At 34.2% G+C, this 22,838-nt stretch overlaps 1 protein-coding gene across 1 annotated transcript in view; it reads right to left on the reverse strand.

The window, feature by feature from the left end:
• The window catches only part of LOC150105436 (uncharacterized), a 199,337-nt gene extending 182,303 nt beyond the window's left edge, over positions 1–17,034 (reverse strand). The window contains exons 1-3 of the mRNA XM_090393960.1: positions 17,020–17,034; positions 16,101–16,298; positions 8,729–8,934 (exon numbers count right to left, since the gene is read on the reverse strand). Of these exons, the coding sequence (XP_090250086.1) occupies positions 8,729–8,934; positions 16,101–16,298; positions 17,020–17,034 (419 nt within the window). The remainder of the gene's footprint in view (positions 1–8,728; positions 8,935–16,100; positions 16,299–17,019) is intronic.
• Positions 17,035–22,838: the final 5,804 nt, after the last annotated feature.

A 22,838-nucleotide genomic window follows, 5' to 3' on the forward strand; every position in this document is an offset into this window, starting at 1 on the left:
ATGGCTGTAGCATGTGTGTATTTTCCAGCTTTCCTGATTCTGTTGTCTATTTTCATATTTAATTTACCATCCTCAGTAAAAATTGTGTCTAAATAGCTGAAATGTTTCTTTCACTTGTTTTACAGGTTCTCCAAGAATGAAGTTAATTTCTTTTTAATGCCTATTTTCATTGTCTTTGACTTTTTATTGCTGATATCCATATCAAACTTATTACAATAGTAATTCAATTTAATCAGGGAATCCTGCAGACTTCTAGAAGATTTATTAGAAAATAACATCATTTGTATCAAGAAAAGAGCTGAGATTAACATCTTCAATTTTGATATCAGGATTAATACCATTTTCCTTCATAATGCAATCCATATAACTGATGAATAACAGTGGATATAACGTAGATGGCTTGTTTCATATCTGATTTTCCACCAAACAATCTTCCTGCAGCTCCTTCAATTCTAACTGCTGACTTACAACTCAAGTATAGACTAAGTATTGCTTAACGTAGTGTCCCATTTACACTGTATAACTAAGTTATAACAAGTTTTTTCTCTTGGAATCTTGAAAAGATTCCAAAAGAAAAAAACTTTTACCTGTACAAAACTTGTTATATTTCCATGAGTTCTCACTATTCATCATAAAGTGAAAAGTTTAACCTGACAACCTCTATTTGGCCAGAATTCAGATTTTCTTCTCCAAGCTTCCCTTCCACAATTTTTCTTAGTCATTTCTCAAGTGTACTTGCATAAATCTGAACAGGAAAACTCAGTAGGGAAATTTCTTAGTAATTCTTACATTCAGTTGTATTTCCTTTTTTACAGATGGCACTATGAGAGCTCTACTCCAATCATCTGGAATTCAAACCTCTAACTAGGCCTTCTGTATTATGCACAGTAGCCATTGTAAAAACATTTACACCTCCATATTTGAGCATTTTTGAAAACAAATATCAACTCCAGTTGCCTGCCTGTTATCACTGCTTGTTTCATTTAGCAATCTTTCAAAGTAATTATTCCAGACAGCTAGAATATCTATCTTTAGTTTTCATGTCAACTATATCGTCTCTGATTTCTTTTACAGTACTCTTTCATTCATTTTTAAGTATTTTCAACAGCCTCCAGAATACGATGTTACCTCCATGATATTTATTTTCTATGTTCTTATCAAAGTCTTCCAATAACTTTTGTTTAAGTACTTTTAAACAGTGCTTATTCCTACTTCCTAACTTGAGCAACATCCTGCTTCAATATCTTTGGAGAGCTGAATGCTCTCCTTCAAGAGAACAAGAAGGTAAGTAATAATCCTCTTCTCTCTCTGCACAGAAACATTCCAGACTATTTTTCTACTAAACATTCCAGGATACAAAACACTGAACAAAACATTGTTTTGTTCAGTGTTTTGTATCCCATTATCTAATACCGCAAAACCACATTTGTAGTTGACATTGTCAACTACAAATGTGGTTTTGCGGTATTAGTTAACTTTCTGTTCTTGAACTTCCCTGTAAGACATGGGTGACGCTGAATAGGATTTCTATGAACCATGGAACCAAGAACTAAGATAGCAATACATAATAAGATCTTAGAACAGGTGAATTCATTTAACTACCTAGGATGTATGATCACATATGAAAATGAAAAAGATATAAATGTAAAAATTGCAAAATATTTAAAAATAACAAGTGTAATTAACTCTATATTTAAACCAAACCTAGTTCAAAAACAAACCAGACTAAAAGTGTACAATACATTAGCCCTACCAGTCTTATTGTATGGAAGTGAAATCTGAACAATAAAACAAAAAGACAAACAAAGATTAATAACAGCAGAAATGAAGTTTATGAGAAAAACTGCAAAGTATACTCTATTTGATCACAAAAGAAACGAAGAAATTATGAAAATATTAAACCAATAATCAGTAATAGAAAAAATTAAAAAATATAAACATAAATGGATGGAACACGTTCAAAGAATGAAAACAGAAAGATTACCAAAACAAGCCTTAAAGTACAAGCCATTAGGAAAAAGAAAACCAGGACATCCTCTTAAACGATGACTTCTAAGGTCAGAACAGGCTATGCTAGGCCTAAATCCTTGATATGAATGATGATGGAATGTGTGCAGAGTTGTTGTTTAAGTGGGAAAAATGCCTTTCTCCTCAATGTGACTACTGTGTTCCTAAACAAACAATTCATCACATCACCACTGAATGCAGCCTGTGTGCTTAGCAAGGTGACTGGCCTGATTTTCTCCAAGCTGCAATATCAGCATTAGAATGGATCAGAAACTTAGATTGCAATTGTAATTTTTATATATCCATGTCTTCATTCTATATTACAATGGATCTGCCGAATGCTAAATAAATACTACACAGTGCTTTGCTTTATTACATTTTTCTCTGCATTCTCTAAGACTACAAGCTGACTTACTTGTTAGGAACTTTCAATAAGCTGTTTTCCTTTCCTCGACTGCCTCTTTAACTTTCCAAGTCAAACATGGAGTTCTGATTCTTGAGCTACCTACAGTTCACCTCTGAAAGCTGCTCAAATTTGATTCATTTTAATACTTTCTCTTAAATACTCTTCTTTTTCAATATGAAATTCAGTTTTATCATCCTCAAGACTAGATGGTGAACACTTCCAATTTCAAATTCTCTGTATACTCTTGTGTCCTGAACTAGTGGAGAAACATCGTTGATCTTTTCTCCATGTGAATTTTTGCACATTATTTTATTGGAACATGTTAGTAATAACTTGTCTATGTCCTGAACAGAAATCCTACAGGTACTTATCATTGTTATTAGCAATGCTATTTTCTCCAAATTTTCTCAAAACATTTCTATATTCGATAATATAGAAATTTTGCCCATAATGACAGCCTATTTAAATTGTCCTGCAAACTCGCCACATCGCCTCGATTAACTATTACTCTACCTAATTTCGCATCATCAGCAAACAACTGAATACAGCCATCCATCAATTTACATTGAAGTTCCGTTCCATCTGGCAATGCTATTTTCTCCAAATTTTCTCAAAACATTTCTATATTCGATAATATAGAAATTTTGCCCATAATGACAGCCTATTTAAATTGTCCTGCGAACTCGCCACATCGCCTTGATTAACTATTACTCTACCTAATTTCGCATCATCAGCAAACAACTGAATACAGCCATCCATCAATTTACATTGGAGTTCCATTCCATCTGGCAGGATGCAAGTCAGTTCGGACAGAAGTCGATACATTAAATCCACAGAGTTATTGGGGTTAGAAACTTAACAGCAATAAGTATACTGTCATTTTAATTTTTAAACCTTATTATAAAACTGTACTGTGCATCACTGCCAAACAGGAAAACAATCCCCTAAATCTTCCTCCACAATCACGTCTTCATTACTGCGGCTCTTCTGGTGTAACCTTTCTTTTGGTGATGAAAATGTTCAATATGCTTTGCTTATTCCTCTTGTACTTTCCTTTCTACTAATAAGTAGTTCAACATTGGGGTCCATGTCTTCAACCATTTTGAGAACATTGCTAACCGCAGAGAACAATTCTGCAAGACCCTTCACTGTGAATTGTTTAACTACCTCTCCTTGTTTCTCTTTTTTCCTCCTTTCACTTCAAAATTCAGATTTTTGCTAGGCTCACTATTTCTTCACTCAATTTACAAAGGTCTTCATTTTCAAAACTTCCAAAATCGTGTACAAACCTTTTTAATGTCTTTTTCCATATGCCACTCATACAAAATGATCTCTCATTGAGAGATCACTTCGTCCCAAACTACAGCAATATTTTAATAGCATAATAAATATTGCATGCTTTCCAGAATTGCATGAGAATCTTGTCGTTTCTTTCAGTAGCAGAAATGGCCTGTGAAAAAGTTCTCCATAGATAATAAGCCTTAAACACTACAAGAACTCCCAGATCCATTGGTTGGATCAATGAAGCAGTAGTGTTCTGTAGGAAGAAACATGACCTTCAACTTGGTGAAGACTGATATAAGACAGATGACCTGGAGCATTATTTAGAATTAATAAAATTTTAAATTCTACATTTTCTTTGACACAATAGCTTTCCATTTCACTAGCATTACAGTTGATTAAGGCATCTGCAAACAATTTTTGAATCATCCACAGTTTCTTATAACTTTGCTAATAAACTGGAAGAGTATGCTTCCTAATGTTTTTGAAGGCTCGTGGATTCTCACTGTGCCATATCACAAATTATTTCAGTTCATATCCAGCCACATTACACCCTCCCGCAACAGAATCATAACACGGTCTTTAAGAGCTTTGAAACCAGGCATAGATTTTAGATTTGGGGGGGGGGGGTGATAGAAAGATAGTTAAAGTTTAGAAGACATATTGCTAAGGTAGCCCATAAGATTACTTGGCTACTGAAGAACACATTAACAAGCAGAGATTAGGAAGTTATTTCTCTTTATAAGGCCTTGATACGTCCATATCTGTACTGTGCTTAAGTCTGGTCCTCTAGGTTTCTTGGGGATGAGGAAGTAGTGCAGAGGATTCAGAGGCGAGTGACCAAGATGGTGAGTAGCCTCTGGAATGATCCCTATGAGGATAGATTAAAGGTGTGTGGATTGCAGAAGTTGGCTGATAGGAGAAAAAGAAAGGAAATAGAAATATTTAAGTTGCTTAAAGGGTTTTATAGGATGGATGCAAGGGAAATGTTTCAGCACTTAGCTAGAGGGAACAGAACAAGAAATCATTCCTGGAAGTTGAATAAAGGTGTGCAGTTAGTAGGGGAGTAAGGACTAGATTTTTTTGCTTGGAGAGTTGTGAATGAGTAGAATGGGTTGCCAGAGTCATTTGTGAGTGCTTTGTCTGTTAATGAGTTCAAGGAGAGGTATGATAGATTGTGTGGATAGATTAATTTTATTTATTAAATGAACATTGTAGAGAGCATTTAGTCACACTAAGAACTATGTAGGAAAGTTCTGGGTCTAAGTTTGAAGAGATAAAAGTGGAGATCAGCACCATGAAGAATATTAATGGTAAGCTCACATTTATAAGCTTGGAGTGGATTGCAGACAATAGATAAGCTGGTGTTCTTACAGATAATATGAGCACAGGCTGATTTTATAGTTTCCTTTATCTTCGCAAAGTTTGGAATAATCTTTAGGTTGCGGCATTTTTTTAAAATGTAATCCTATCTCGCAGCTCACCTTGTAATACAGATAGTTTACCAAGTTTACTGGTCTTTTTGATTAAGCTTTCCCCATGAAGGATTTGAATTCTAATTTTTAGAGAAACTTGTGCCATAGTTCTATACAATATATATAGATGAAAACACAAGATAAAAGTATTATTTATTAAATGATACTTTTATTATTAATATAAATTTTATATTAATAATATAAATAATATTAATATAATATTATTAATAATATAAATATATTGATAAAATTTATTTTTACCTTTATGATTAACCTTTTCTTCAATTAAAGTATAGCACTATTGCTGATTTAACATAATATGGCTCATTCTATTTCAAATAAATCAATTGTTTGCATCCTACCTTGTAACAACTGTTTTTTTTTAAGCCATTGATGATGGTCTGTTAATTTCAGACTGAAATATATGGCAGTATATTTAATAAATAATACTTTTACCTTGTGTTTTCATGTATATATTGTATAATGTGCTACAAAGTGCTGCAGGGAAGATAATGTTTCAGATATGCCAAAATTGGTCTTGGACCTGGACAGCAGGGTTGTCCTCCCAGTTTATCTGGGGTTTTTCCTCCCGCAAGCAGGCAAATCGGCCCCGTGAACACACACCGATACAGTAAGGAATGCTTAAGACTCGGGACTGGCATAGGCCTGACAAATCAGGCCTATGCCGGTCCCAGGCCCGGATAAAATTTGGAGGGGGACTGAGATGGTGCCGTACTTGCCTGTAAAAGGGGCCTCACGGCCATTATATCATCATACAAATAAATAAAAATGCATCAATGTTAGGAGAGTCATATAGGAATGTGTCACCTTTCATATGTTCTTAACAGCATAAGAGAATTTCATGCCAAGTGTTGTGGTGAAGCACATCCACTTATATCATAACATCACATATCTGTTCAGTCTTGAACTTCTGCATCTCTTTTTCATATCTTTCCACCTGTCATGCTTAGAAAACAACAGATAGCATCCTTCTCTCTCTCTCCCCCCAGAGTATTCAACAAAATGATGAAACATCATTTTCCTACATGTATACAGAAAAAAATATATGACATATTGATTAACTTTGGTATCTTCCAGGATCAAATCTTCAGTGATGAGGCCTCAATAAAAGTCTAAACTATTCTGGGTAGTCACTGTTTCCATAATGTTTTTGCAGTATGGGATATTGAGGCAACTGATGAGGAGTCATCAACTTTTGTATATGAATAGATTAGCTGTGAAGATACTTCACATAACTTTATTTACAAAGATTAAGTAAAATATTAAAACAAGAATATCATTTCTTGTCAAGTTTAATATACACTGTAACCCAGTGGTAAAACTTTCTACAGATTCAATCGGGAAGCATGTGGAGAAACTGTTTGCAAGGAAAAGAAAATCAGAAATCATGGCATGCTCAAGAAGTTAATGAAGCAATCCTGGACTGCTTCTTGTGTACTGAAAGCTCCTGGCAAGAAAGTCAGCAAGTTACTAGAAAAAAATGTGAAAGAAGTAAGTTGTAAATGAAAATAGCTAACAAATGTCAAATAAAAATTTGGGTAAGAAACTAAAATAAAACTAAATATATGGAATAACAAAATGTTATGAAGGTGCTTGCAAAAAAAGAAATGGAAAAAAGAAAGAAAGAAATAGTACTGTAAAAGGAATCACAGATAATAAAAATTACACAAAAACCAATAATATAACCAAGTGTTCCAAATAAGATTTATGCATACATATTTAAGCAAAGGTTAAGAAAAATTGTGAAAGAGGAAAGAACAAGTTTCGTTCAGACGAAATATGGCTGGTGATGGCTAGATTTTTATTATTAGATAAACAGTTGAGAAATCATGGGTTTATAAAACATTCAATATTCAATTCCTCAAGTTTTGCTGCAATATAGTTCAAACTTTTAATCTTTGCCATAACCACCATCTTAATAAAAAAATAAATTACATAATAAAAATTACACAAAACTGAAATAAAGATATTCTGAATGTATGAAGCAATTAATTTGAAAGGTAAGCAATATAATATGGCAGAAAATATTCAAGAGAAATATCATAGAAGTATTAATGATGTACTGCAGGTTTCCTAAGAAAAACTGCATAATCCTGAAAGCTGGACTGAAATGAACATCAAATTCCAGATGAATGGATTATAGCATTCTAACATCCAGAGACATTAATATAGACACAAGAAAAAGATTAATAAAATGCTATATCTGGTCAAGCCTTCTCTACAACAGTGAAACTTGGATTCTAAATAAAGAAGCAGAGAAAAAATTAGAAGCTTTTGAAATGTGGAACCATCAGAAGAATTTTGAAAATATCATGGACAGAGAAAATGAAAAACGAAGATGTTTTAAAGAAAGCAAAAATGAAAAGAACATTAATGAAAATAATTAAAGTGCGAAAACTTAAATATTTTGGACATCTAACTAGACAAGAAGGCATTCAGAAATTAATATTAGAAGGGAAATTGGATGGAAAAAGAGGGAGAGGGACCCAGGAGAATGTAGTTTGAAGACATTAAGGACTGGACTGGCTTGAATTACCATAAATGTTCCAGAGCAGCAAAAGAAAGAAAAAGGTTCCGTGACATGGTTGCCAACCTCCTTCTAGGGGATGACACTTGAAAGATTATAGTATACAGTACCCATCAAATAAAAAATGAATTAAAATGATGTGAGAATTACTGAGGAATGTCCCCACCAAGTGTTCCAAATAACATTTATGCATACATATTTAAGCAGAGGCTAAGAAAAATTGTGAAAGAGCAAATAAAAAGTTTCAATCAGACCAAATATGGATGGTGATGGCTAGATTTTTACTATTAGATAGTCAAGAAATCATGGGTATAAAAAAATTATCTGTATTTAAGTTTTCTAGGTGTGGAAAAGAAATGATAATGTGCCAGGAGAAAAGCTGTTCATTACAATTATACATTGGAATGGAACATTATATAGAGTGATTATAAAGTGTCCTTGTGCAACTTTAAACTTTGACTTTGGATGTGCACATAATAGAAATACACTGTAAACCACATTTAATATTCAATTTCTCAAGTTTCACTGCAATACAGTTCAAACTTTTAATCTTTCAAATAACCACCATCTTTTGTGACACATCATGCAAACTGGTTTTCCAACTTACTGAAAACATTCTACAGCGGCTACCCAATAATTCATAAATTGCTGCTGTGATCCTGACACTAAATGTAGTTTTGATGAGTAGACAATTATTTCTACGCAACCCCATAAAAAGATAGTCCAGTGTTGTCGGATCAGGCAAATGAGGTGACCAAGCAATTGGGGCCAGCTGTACAGATCCACTTATATGGAAACTGCAGTGCATCCAAAGCACTGTGGAAGGCTGAACCGGATTCATGATTATTAAAAACAACTATAAAATAAACATGTAAACAAAGTAGTTCATTATTTTTTCACTCTTTAAGAGGACAAATGAAAAAAAAAAAAGTATAAGAATCACTAATAATTATACTAGTACATTGCATAACATTAAGGGAATAACAAAACTCAATATAAAACAGAAATTACTTTAGTGATGGAGGAAATGTCAAGCTAGCATTATTGTGGCCAAAAGTAGAATACCACATCTGACGACTTCTTTCTTGTATGTTTCGTCTAGGATGCAACAGGGCTGACTCTAAAAGTGGGCAAAGAGCATACAGCAGATCTGAATCATAAGGACCAGAATACTTCAGCTGTAAATTATTAGTGAGCGAAGTCCATAAATTCTCCAACTAAAAAAAAAGTAAAAGTAGAAAAACACTGATATACATATAGTGGTGTCTCAAGTTTTATCATTTTGAAACTGAATTAAAAAATTTACATATTAAGGATAAATAACTTCCTTGTTATTTACCCCCCCCACACACACACACCTCCACAAACCCCCCTTCATGACTCTTCCTACAAAGTCCATATGTAAAGTTTTAGCTCAAAATTCTCTGGAAAACCACCATAGGCATTCTCCATCACCTTCCTTTATTTTTGTATTAGATTGAAAAACAGGATATCAAACTAATACAAATGCTTGATCAAATTGAAATTAACAGGCTAATGTATCTGGATAATATGATGTTATAGGCCAGGGAATGTACAGAATACTAATAACTGAAATGTTTAGGCAAATTAGTTTGGCATGAAAAGATGGTGATCATCATGGGAGAGTTTAATTACAGGAATATGGAATGAAGAGGATGAGATGGTGTATGGGAACAACAAGGAAAGAGAGTTTGTTGAATTTCTGAGGGATAACTTAAGCAGCATGTGACCAAAGCAACTAGAGGCTTTAGTGTTTTGGATTTGGTGATAACTTCACAAGATGTTGTTAATAAGGTATTTACCCTGCTGCCAGTTGGTGAGTGATTGTGAGGTACTTGTTTGGGAAGTGGTGAAACAAGAAAGTAGTGTTACTGCCAAAAAAAGGATATACGTGGAATTAGAAAGTGGGTGATTATGGCTAGTTAACTACAGAACTTCCCATAATCACCCAAATACTGCCTTTTGAATTTCTATGCACCGTCAGCATCAATGTGTTGGTTAGATGAGCTATACAGAAAAGATGCTGAAAGTGCATAGAAATTCAAAAGGCAGTATTTGACACAAGCAATGTATAACTGCATTCCAAGGGTTAGGTGAGCAAATAGAGTAGGAATAAAATGGACGAACAGTGTGTTGGAAAAGAAAACATTATAGAGGAGGTACAAGACAGGGATCCAGGACTTGTCTCTATAAGTTGCAGCATCCGTGGTTCCGCTAGGAGGCACATACAGGTCGTTACAGCCACCCTACGAGATCTCTCATCAAACCATTACACACTACCTGCACCATAAATGTCCCTTTCACAGATGTTGGAGGGATGATAATGTGTCCCTGATACTCCCAAGACCAGAGAACATTTGGAATCACTTTGTAGAGTAAATCAGGACTCATCTGTAAACAATACCGACCTCCAATTTGTCTGGTCCAGTTAACATAGAGCGTGGTCCATTTTCTAACATACTCTCCTGTGATGTGGGGATGGACATAGTGCATGGACCACCTTTGTGAAGTCTTCTGCACACAGTGGAAGCAGATACCAATTCCTATAGCTGATTGGGGGGGGGGGGGGGATCCAGATCTTAGCTGATTCAGGAAGCACTCCTGTTTTAGTAAGCAGATAACTGAAGATATCAATATATATATGTTCACTGCCATATGGTCACTCCGACACTCGGTGATGTGCCACACCAGGCCTAGAAACTCGCCATGTAGTCCTGTTGTTTGCTTTTCTGGCAGCCTCAACTCTCTGAAGATCAGTCACTCCACACACCCACACCATCCATCTCATTAATGGTCTACCTCCTGCCTCTTTTTCCAGGAACTTTACCTTCTATTACTATTCTGAGAAGTCTCCCTTCCATCCCTTCTATGTGTCCAAAATATTTCAACTTTCTTCTGTCAATATTCTTAAGGATCCTTAAAAGTTCTACTGATCTTTTCTAACACCCATTCATTTGTATGCCTTTCAGTATATGATATCCTCAACAGCCTTCTGTACATCTCAAAAACAGATATCTGTTTCTTCTCTGATCTTCTTTAGGTTCCAAGTCTCACATCCATAAGTCGCTGTTGGAAAAGCAACTGCATCCAAATTCCTCAACTTCGTTTCCATCCTTCCAGATTTTAGACAGGTCTCTGCAGAGCCGGCACTAGGGTCTTTGCCGCCCGCATGCAATGTCTATCTAAGCATCCCTGTAATGATCCGGGCTTGTGTGGTTCTTTTACAATAATAAAAATTTAAATTATTTGAAATAACTTAAATAAATTTTGACAGAACAGCCACACGTTGGTTCGCTAAATGTAATGAACCGCGGGTGTTGACTAAACAGGATAATCATTAAAAACCCAAATATTCAAAACATTCCAAAAGTTAAAGCAAATTTTGATAAAGCCACTTCACTTTAATCGTTGAATATAATGATACAGAGATTATAGCCTTCTCACCGACCCGAATCGCTAACAAAATTAAAATGAATTTTAATTAAAGTTAAAATTTATTTGAACTAAAGTTTAAAAAATTCTGTCATTTTACAAGTTACTAAATTCTTAGTAACTTGTAAAAAATTTTTAATAATTTTTATAAGTGGAACTATCTTTTAGGAAAATAAAAGAAACTCAAGATAGATGAGAAAATAAGAAAATAATTCAGAAATAATTAGAACATTTAATATAAGTATTCAAAAAATAACATATTTACAGAATAACAGAAAATAAATTAAATTACATAAATATACTTGGCATTTTTTTAAAATTAAAATTTTAGGGTTTTTGATTGCATATTCATAAAATTAGAAATAATGGTCTTAACGTCTAATTCCGCACATATATCATTTTCAATAGCTATTAACGCCAAACTAACAGGCCTTTTTTTGTGACATACTTGTTCTTAAGTAGGTTTTAAATTAAAACCTACTTTTAATCAATTTCAACTTGGAAAAGGAACGTACACTGTTTGCTACACTAACAGGTAAGGTTAATAGTATTCTTAAAGCAATTGAAAAGTTAGGGAAAGATAAATTATTGGACAAAATAAAATTAAGAATATCAAAAGGGTTTTGAATATTTAAATTATCCTTCCGAAAAATATCCCGGAAAGTACATAACTCGTCATATAGTTCTATTGCATTTACGTCTTTATTGTCGCCATCCTTCAAGAGAATCTCTAAATTGTCATAATTTTTTCGTAAATCTTCGTTATTAATTTGTAGTAATCTATACAAGAAATTAAATTATCGTGACATGTTTTTAGTTGTTCAAAACGTTCTATTAATGAACACATTGCAATGTCTAGAAGTGTATAAAACACATTCACTGTAAATTTATCTTCTGGCGATTGTGGCGTTTCGTCATGATGCTTGTAGTCAAATTGCTGCGTCTTCTTTAGTCATCGGACTTCCGTACCAGTTTTAAATTATTGTTCTCCGTCCACCTCTTCACTCAGTTCTTCTGCCATTTTAGAACTTCTTTAAAATTTGTATCTGATTGATACTCTTGTAAGAATATTTTTAAGTTTTCGATAGATTCTAAAGCAAGTGTAATGTTCATATTTTTGTCTTGCAGCATTTTACTCACAGGGTTTATTCTGTTAAGTAAATCATGCCCAGTTATGAGAGAGCAAATAAATTTGTAGTCCTTTATTTTAGCACATAATGTTTGTGCTTCATGCCAAGTTTCTTTATTAAAATCTTCATTATTTAAAATTTCAAAAAGTGCATCGTAAATTTCTCGTAACTGATATCGTAGAGGGCGGATTGCATTAATTTTACTTTCCCATTGTGTATCTGATGCTGTTTTAATGTTAATTTTTTTTACGAACTTTAAAAGGACTGCCCAACGTTTGTAAGAGAATGAAAAGAAATTGTATAATTCTTCAAAAATTGCAAAGAAACTAATTGTATCTGCATTCACTTTGGCTGAATCGTTAATGATTAAATTTAGAGTATGAGCAGCACATGGCACGTAAAAAGCTCGAGGATTTTTGTTTAAAAGCAAATTTTGGAGCCCATTTTTCCCTTTCATATTTGCCCCATTGTCATACCCCTGACCTCGCATGTCTTCAATGGGAATGTTCCATTTTTCGAGTTGTTCCATTATTGTTGCGCATAAATCACGTCGTGTGGAGTTTGATATATCTGCAAAACCTAAAAAGTTTTCCCTTATCTTAAAAATTCCATTGTCACAGGAAGCAAAGCGAATAATAATGGTCATTTGTTCTGTTTTACTTACATCACGTGTGCAGTCTAAAATTATGGAATAATATTTAGATTTTCGAATTAATAATAAAATTGTATCCCTGATTGCGTTACTTAAAGTTTCCAATATTTCATTTTGACTGTCTGTACTAAAATAGTGTACTCTATTGTTTCGTTGTAGGATCCTTTCAACATGATTTTCCATAACGGGATCAAACTTCACAAACAGTTCGACTAATTTTAAAAAATTGCCGTTATTCCTTTCATATAATTTATCAGATGATCCGCGAAAAATTAAATTTCGGCTACCAAGGAATTTTATAATTTCAATCAAGCGTTCTAAAACACTCGTCCAATGTTTCTTTTCCATTGAGTCTCTCAATCAATAGTAGTTTTGTTTTTTAAATTTTTATCAACTTCCTTCCATTTTAAGAAATTTTTCATGTGAGTTAAACTAGTCTCATGTATATGTAAAGTTGTACTTACATTTCTGCAATTGTTATAGCCTTCTACAAGACTACTTGATTCGGTAGGTGCGAAAGGTTTGCAACAAAAGCAAAACACAGAATTTAAAGTTTCGGAATAAATGAGCCATGTTCTTGGCACGAGGTCACCATTTTCCATTTTTCAATTATAATAGGTGTCGCCAAATTTATGACCATATGTATTTCTGGGATATATATTTTTCTTTTGAACAGGCCCCATTTCAATTAAAACAACTCGTAATTTTTCATCAATATTTCCCCATTCACCTGGATCTTCTAAATTTACAGAGACTAACAATGTGTTAGTTTCGAGGTCAACTACAACTAAATCTTCTCCTAACTGTTTTTCACTTAAAACATGCGTCTTGTTATCTTGTTCACTAGTTGCAATAGTACTTTTATGCAAACTGGATGATGTGCACAGTTCTTCAACTCTGATTTCTGATCTATCGAGTTGGTTAAAATCTGCATCAGAATATTTTAATATTTTAACAAATTTATTAAGAGCCCCAGTTTGTTTCTTAATATCTGCTTCTTTTGCAGCATGACGCTTACGATTTTGTGCACCGCATAACGTTTTTTTTTAATTTTTGATTCCATTTCTATTTTATACCCACAAGAAATTATCACACAACACGACACAGAGATGAAATAATAGTCCGCACCGCGCTATTATCAGTAGCCTACTGAGATGCGTACCATATGACTGGTTAACTAGCAACAAATGTTTTGTACGAAAATTCGTTTCTGCACATAAAAACCATTCATCATTTCACTTTAGATAGACTGCAGTAGACACAACATTCTTTAGGCAAGCATTTAGCCTGCTCTTGCTGCAAAATTGTAAATAGCCGGCTGATCAAAGAGGCGACAATATACAATTTTTTAAAATTTTTATTCGGTGTATCCGGCCAATATTTATTTTAATATTGATAATTCTAAGATTTTTTTGTTTTCATGATAAAAATTTTGTTTCTTAAAAATGAACTTATGAACTGTGCCCCGGTGGCGGCGGCGCCCCCTTCGTAGCAGTGCCCGCATGCACTGCATGTCCGCTTCCACCGGCCCTGGGTCTCTGACTGTTGTTTTACCCATTCCTAACCTTTTTCTGATGTCTTCTGAACAGCAATTCTTCACATTAATAATGGATCCCAGTACAAACTTGCTGACTTCCTCAATTCTTTCTCCATTAAAGTACACTTGTTTCTCAAGAGCTTCTCTGTTTGTATTTCCTTTGAGAACCATAATCTTTGTCTTGCTAGGATTGAGTTGAAGTCCTCTGTTATTAGTGATCTTGTTAACTTTGTCAAGAATTAGTCCTAGCTCTTCCATGTCATTACAAAGGAGTACTGTATCATTAGCATACCTCCGATTACTTATCAATCTACCTCCTATCCTAAGCTCGTCCAATGCTTCACGCATTATGTCCTCTGCATATATACTAAACAAGTGAGGAGAAAGTAAACATCCTTGCCAACTCCTTTTCCAACTTGAAGTCAGTCAGTCAATCCAACACCAGTTCTTACCATGGCTTTTTGCTCCTTATACAAGTTGGCTATCAACCTGATAGTGTGTTGAGGAAAACCCATTCTTTTCATTACTTCCCACAGTTTCACATGCTCAACACAGTCAAAAACTTTAGAGTAGTCTAAGAAACACATTACCAGAGGGAGTCTGAATTCTTTATATTTTTATATGATCTGTCTAAGGCAAAGGATCTGATCTCTGGTGCCCTTACCTTTCTTAAAACCTGCTTGCTCCTCAGACATCTCTGCCTCAACTTTGGCCTCAATCCTATTTAGCATGATCTTCAATAAAATTTTGCTTGAGATATTAAACTAATAGTTCTATAATTCTTGCACGCTTTCATATCACCTTTCTTATGTAGTGGTATGAAAACTGACTTCTTCCAGTCTCTAGGCCATGAGCCTGTCTCCCATATCCTTGTAATCAATCTATGGAACACTCTTATCCCTCCGTCCCCTGTGGCTTTAATTAACTCTGCTGGGATTTCATCTACACCTGGGGCCTTATTGCTTAACTGCTCTTTCAACTTCATGCCTAAGTGAAGGAGGTTCCAAATCAAAATTTTCCTGGTGAGAGGGCTCCACATTTTTTTTTTATCCACTCTGCTGTACAGTTCCTCACATTATTCTTTCCATCTGTTTTTGATTTCCAACTCTTCTGTTATCAATCGCCAACTGAAATTAGAAAATGTGGCCTCCCTTCACTGTATCTCTAGGATGCTATCTGTTACTGCTGGAATTGGTTCCTCAGTCTGTGAAACATGGAATGCTCACATGCAACCATCTGACTAACTCCACCACCAGACTTTGGCAAGCATCTAGTCTTATGATGGCTCACCACCTCAATTCATCAGTGCAATGATTTGCGACTATATCCAAGAATTTTGCTGTCGTGAAATGTCTTGTTCTCATTGCAGACACCAAATGAAAAAACCACTAAAAAAAAGCCTGCTTTTACAGTCTGGCTCATTTGTATATACAAGCAGTGAGTGCTACTCATTTGTAATATGATAACCAGACTCAGTATCACTTTTACATAATGTACCTGACTTTCATATGATTCCCCTACCCCCAACTTATCACGAATTTTCTTTGTTCCTTAATTTATGGAAACTAGTGTATTTATAAAATCCAAACAAAACCTTTATTTTAGGCTTACCTTCAATTGCAGTCCTAGCACAAGCTTGTGTGTTGTGGATGATTTTTTTCTGTTACTAGAAACAAAAAACTGTGCTAATGGGAGAGATAACTGAGACAGAAGTGATGGAAAAAGACTTGCAGATGTAACATGAGTGAACAAATTTTTTGAAATTTCTATTAAAGCTACTGCCACTCGAGTCAGGCAACTTTTTGAAACCTAAAGAAAATTAAAGAGAAAAAAAAAGTAATTATAAAAATACAGCTAGTTATTTTTCAAGACTATGTACAGAAACATATGTACTGGGCATTAAATATTATAATAATAATATCCACATCAGCTATCATATCTTCTCTTAAATTTGTTCTTCACATAAGGCAAATTGTTCCATTCACTCATGCTTTGTGACAGAAAACTCTAGCTCTCACCCCTTTCTCCCAACACAAACTTAATTTCCAAAGAATGCCACCCCCAGTCCTTTCCCTGCTTTTCATATAATGAAAAATTTCATCAACCAATATCCTATAACACTCTTCACAAGTTTATAGACTTCTATCATATCACCCCTCTTTCTCCTGTCTACCAGTGTATGCACAGTCCATATACAATTTATCAATCCTCACTATCTATAAGCCATAATTCCAACATCATCTTTGTAACTCTTCTTTACACCTTTTCCACAGTCCCCCTCCCTAGAAACTCAGGACCAAATCTGTGTACAATAGTCCAAGTGAAGCTGTATCAAGAACTAAAAAAGAGGCAAAATGACTTCCACATCCTTACATGTCAATGCATATTTCAACATTGTAATTATCTTCCGAGTTGTATTTGCAAGTTTTGCTATGTTACCTTTAAACTTCAACTTCCTATCTATCATAATTCCAAGATCTCTAGCCTTGTCAGTTTCTCCAAGCATAATCTCAACAACAGAATAATATACCACTGGATAACTCATCATGCTAAAGTGCATAACTTCATACTTCCTAACACTAAACTGACCGTCTTTATTTGCCCATGCATCCAGCCTATTCAAATCAACCTGTCAACCTGTGAATGTCAGTAGCATCTCTTATTGCAATGCCGATCTTTGCATCATCAGCAAACAATTGAAGATCTCATCAATCCCTGAAGTACACCACTGGTTACATTAAATCTCGTAGCTTCTCCTCCTCATAAATCACTTTCTGATGCCTGTCCTTCAGCTACCAACTTCTCCAAGCCAATAGCTAATATTCTAATCCCTATTTTCTAGTTTTTGCAACAGCCTTTCATGTGGAATCCAATCAAATGCCTGAGCAAAGTCCAACAGTATCACAGTGCATCAATTCCCTTTATCCAACTCAGCTGTAACACTGTTATAAAAAAAAGAACAAATATGACTTTCTTTTAATAAACCCCCATGTTGTTTCCTGAAAAGTATAGTTTGTTATTCAACCGATTTCTGTATACAAGTTCTTACCAACTTCTCTGAAATCTTTAGTCACTTCAGATATATTAATAGGTCAATAGACATGTCAGTCTTTACACCACCCTTGTGCAATGAGATTATCATAGATTCTTTCCATTTCTGTGATATCTTTCCTGAACTGACACTCAAATTATACAAACATGTCAAGAGTGAAGCCAATTCAGCTGAACATTTGTTTAGCATACATGCAGATATCCCATTAGTCTGTACTGCCAAATTCTAAACTGTGTTGTGCAACAGCTCTCAATTCTCTGTTTCATGCACCTGTATCTCTTCATTCACAGTATCAGGTTCACGGATTTTAGTGAAGTGCACACTCACATTTGATGTAGATTCGCATCTACTTCTAGCAGAAGATTTCTGCATCAAGAAGAGTTATTCCTTCACATTAATTCTCTCTTTTACTTGTAGCGTAACTATAAAATTCTTTTGGGCTGCCTTTAGCCTATAAAGCTAATTTCTTTTCATAGTCCAAGTTAGCTTTCTATACAATGCGTGTAACCTTTCTGGCCTGCACTTTATATATTCATAACTCCTCTCACTTTTATTCACACGATATTCCTTCCACATTATCCTCTCATTTATCTCTTGCTTAATAAGGTTGCTCATCCATTTCACTCCCATCCTGTTTGTGCTTCTAACTCTAGGGACATATTCGGATACTGCCTCATTTAAGCACCTTTTCACAGGCTTCTTACACATTGCTAATATCTTTCCATTCAATAAATGATACAATGAGACCAACAATAGTATTCTTCTGAATCTGCCATAATATTCTGCATTTATGGACAGGTTACAGTTCTGCATGTAATGTAACCTGTCCTAACGGGAACACACATTGTTACTCATTAATCAGGTTGGTATGGCATGATCACTATCACCAACTGATGGCAAAAGAAGCACATTCTGAACTGAGACCCCCTTATGACACTATGATCAAACCTAACACTCTTGTCTCAAGTTGCTTCTTTCACATGCTGATTGAGAAAGCCGTCTCACACTGGCTCAATAAATTCTCCTTCGTTCATATCATGAATTTTCTTTGGTACTCAATGTTCAGATAATTTAAGTCAGGCCATAATAATTACTTGTTTAGTACCAATTAGGGTAATTTGGTGATGCATGTCAGTCCCCAGGAAACAAACTGCTGAATCTGTAGGAACACATCACCATATACACACACACACACACAGTTGACCCTTGAACAACACGGGGGGATTAGGGACATTGACCCCTGCATGTTGTTCAAAAATCCACGTATAACTACTAATAACACCTACTGTTAACCGGAAGCCTTACCAATAAATAAACAGTTGATTAACACATATTTTGTATGGTATGTATGTATTATCAGTGCCGCAACTAGCTTTCATGGATCCCTGATTAATAATACTGATTACATTTTTGATATCCCATATCAGGGCCCCCTTCATCCTGGGCCTGTGCACCTGTTCCACCTGTCTAGTTACAGCACTGTGTATTATACATATTCTTATAATTATAGTAAGCTAGAGAAAAGAAAATGTTATTAAAGAAAATCATAAGGAAGTGAAAATACATTTACAGTACTGTAATGTATTTATCAATACCGTAAGTTTATGCCATCTGTTTACAAGATGAATCGTATGTCTGTCAGTACCTACATCCATATTGTCTTATATGATACAAAACACTGTAGATGTTATATGTATTACTAACACTAGACATCCATTCAATATGAAAGATAATATAAAAAAAGAAATTCTTATTTATTTACAGGTATAACATTTCATGCATTGATAACAAAGAAGAAGCAATATGATTGCTTTATGGTAGCCAAGGGCAATCGATGACTGCTACGCAGTAGCCTAGCCTATACACTAATGAATGAATCGTTATAAAATTTTTATTTTATGCTAATTAATTTAATTAGAAACAGTTAATTTCACGCAGTTATGATTTAATACTGCATCTTTACATTTGTTTGCATTTCTCTTGATTGCGAATGGTGTCGTGTATAGTCTGTAAATGTTTGTGTGCATATAAGTGTTGATAAATTTTAACTTTTTATTATAGATGTGTATATTTTATGATAATAAATGATAAAATATACTAGTATCTACATATATTTTACACATTCATGACATACCTAACTTTTTAAAAATTTTTTGATATTTATAAGCTACATGGTTCATCTGTGAATTTTTTTCAAATTGTCTCAAATCTCCAAAAAATTTTCCAATATATTTAAAAAAAAAAAAAAAAACTGCACATAATTGGATCTGCACAGTTCAAATCCGATTTCTTCAAGAGTCAACTATATATATCATCCTGTTAGCCTCTACTTTAGACCAGACAGCAGCAAATTCATGGAACATTAACATTGTTTTCATGAGTTTCAACCCTAAATGGACTCGAGTCATCTGATATCATGGTTATTAACTCCCTTCATCTCCTATCATCTTCTGTCATTCCTAAAAATGCTATACTTTTTACACTCAATTCCAATTACCGCATACGATTCTGAGAGCTAGTTTTCATTAATGCCAACAATTTTAGGCCATTGCATATTCACTAAAATGAATCGTGTGTGCACACGATGAGTGACGTGCTTTATTTATTATTTTTTTTTTTTTTTTTTGTATACTTACATATTTAGACTTCTTGGCTTAGTTGAGTACCTTTTTCTTTTCCTTCCTTTGATACACTCATAAAGCTCAAACCTAAAGTGTAATCCATCCCCTCACCATATTCATATCCAGACTCAGTGCCATTTGTATCATTATTATGACTGCATACCCTAACTGAACTTACACATTTCCAGTGTTCTAGTTTCCCTGATTCACTACAATAGGTTGCACTCCAGTAAATAATTCTCTATAGATCAGATGCCAAATCCATTCAAGAGCATGCCATCTCTCTTATACAAGTCTTTTCTACAATCAAACTCACAACACACATTTAAAAAACTTGCATCCATTTCTTATATGTAGCTGCACTTTGAATCATTTGACATCATTACCCTCATTCTAATTCAATGCTATCATATCACAGCAATAAACTAACAATTTTCACTTTTGCCATTTTTTCCCCTGGTTTCTTCCATCAATACTTTCATATCCTCTCTCAGACTATATTTATCACTACTGAAATCATTAGTTACAACATGCACTATCTGTTTTACTTTTCTTTTCGGTTTCTCTATTGCTTTCATCACATCCTTTATCATAGATCCTGGAAAACTTTATGTAGCAACTCTGTCTTCAAGTGTAAGTTAATTATCAAATCACCATACCATATTACTAAATAAAAATAAATAAATCAGCTAACACCTTTTATTCCCTTATAGGAAGTAGGTGAGGCCTTTATACCCTATCTAGCTTTTGGAGACTGAGTGGGCAGTTCAAACTCCATTGGTAGCTAATCAGAGATAGCTGGCCTGTGCCTATCACTAATTATAGGCAGCCATGATGAAGAGGCTGGCAAACAAGTGCTGCCAACTCTTGGTACCTAACCCTAACAGGATATGTTACTTTCTGAAATAATGTGGGTACTACATTATTTCAGAATAATGTAGTCAATTTTCTTGAGTTTATGGGACGAAAAAGTTGCTTGCCCATGCCAGAGATCGACTAACTCGGGAACAGGTCGAAAATAGGATTAGAAAAAGTTCCTCTGGTCAGCGACTAGACTTGAACCTAAGCCTCATTTCGAGCAACCAAGCACAGAGGACGCAAGCGCCACTTCCACTGAGCTGCATGCCTTACCATATTACTTATTAACAATATTATCATTATTCATAAACATTCATAATTTATGAATTTCTGCATTTTGTTATTACTTTTCTTTCCTGTAATAACTTTTGTAAATGTTTTTCTGCTTTTTCTATCTCCTTGGTCAAATTTTAATAATTCCTTTTAATCTTGAAACTTTATATATTAATTTTTCTTCATTTGTGTGATCAACATTAAGGTTCTCTTTTCCAGGTTTTATTATTGTAATCCTTAGCTTTCATTACTGCTCAATTGTTCTGCCAGGTGTTTGGTGCCATTATTAAAATTATCTTAATTTAACAATACGTATAAAAATATATTAGCAAATGTACTAAATACAATAAAATCAGTAAAAACCACAAAATAGTAAAAATGCACTATCAAAAAAAAAATAAAATAAATAAATAATTTTAAAAAATCACCTATCTTACACAAACTTCAAATTACATCTGAACTCAAAATAGCCTTGAACCAGAATATTGACATTTAATCATAAGTTCAGTGACACATCCATAATTATAAATAAAATTTAAACAAAGGTTTGCATGAAAACATCAAAGTATCTAATAACCAGTTACTGTTAACAGATGAAACTTTTAAGTGCCAACCAAGATATTAGAGGCATATGCACCATTTTTCAGTAATTCCCCCCCCCTAGTTTTGAAATTAATGTCATTTATACGTATAATTATGCTCCTTAAACATTAAGGGTTACTTGAAGGTCAAAGGAATAATCAAGAAGAGATCTCACCTCACCTGTAAGAAACAGATGACTGAGCTTCTGATGTAGTGTGAAATTCTCACCTAAGTGGAACACACCTAGACTTCACAAAATTGAAAATAGGTACCATCAACATAAGAAGCATAAAAAGAAAAGGGTCAGAGCTATCAGATGAATTACAGGAACACTACAATGACACAACTGGGCTGAGTAAGATGAAGTAAACATGTGAGACAATTCTAAATATTAGCTATAAAATGTTATATTTTGGCAATAGTGAGTGGAGAAAGGAAGGGGTAGCTATGACATTCAATACTAAACACAAAGGTAATCTTACTGAATGACAAGTAATTTCAAGTAGAGTAATTTGGACTAAATGGGAAACTGGATGGTGTGATATTTGTACCTGATGTATTATCCAGAAAAGTTCTAGTACAAAAGTAGCTCAGGATTTTTTTTATTTTTTTTTTAAATCACAAGTGGGGGGGAATCCTTGCTAGAGACTTAAACAGCAAAGTATCAGTGGGAGCCAGACACAGAAGAGATACCAAGGTTGAAGTAATGTGGAATCTTATATTTCCGATATACAAGTAGTGAAAAGGTGTAACATCTTATGTAAAATCCTGTACATTAGGGCTAGATGTTTAAAGTTTTTTGCACTTGGTTATAAATTAAAGATGCCAAGAAAATTTATTTCTGTTTAGTCGTTTATTCAAGTCAAACAAACAAAGTTTGCGAGTGAGATGTGAGATATACACACCTGAAAGAATGTGTGCTTTGCATTATGGGATACTAAGTAAATTAATTTGAAGTCATTA

The sequence above is a fragment of the Typopeltis vanoorti genome, chromosome 6 (genome assembly GCF_054136105.1).
Source record: "Typopeltis vanoorti isolate ZY-2024b chromosome 6, IOZ_Tvanoo_1.0, whole genome shotgun sequence".
Lineage (NCBI taxonomy): Eukaryota > Metazoa > Arthropoda > Arachnida > Uropygi > Thelyphonidae > Typopeltis > Typopeltis vanoorti.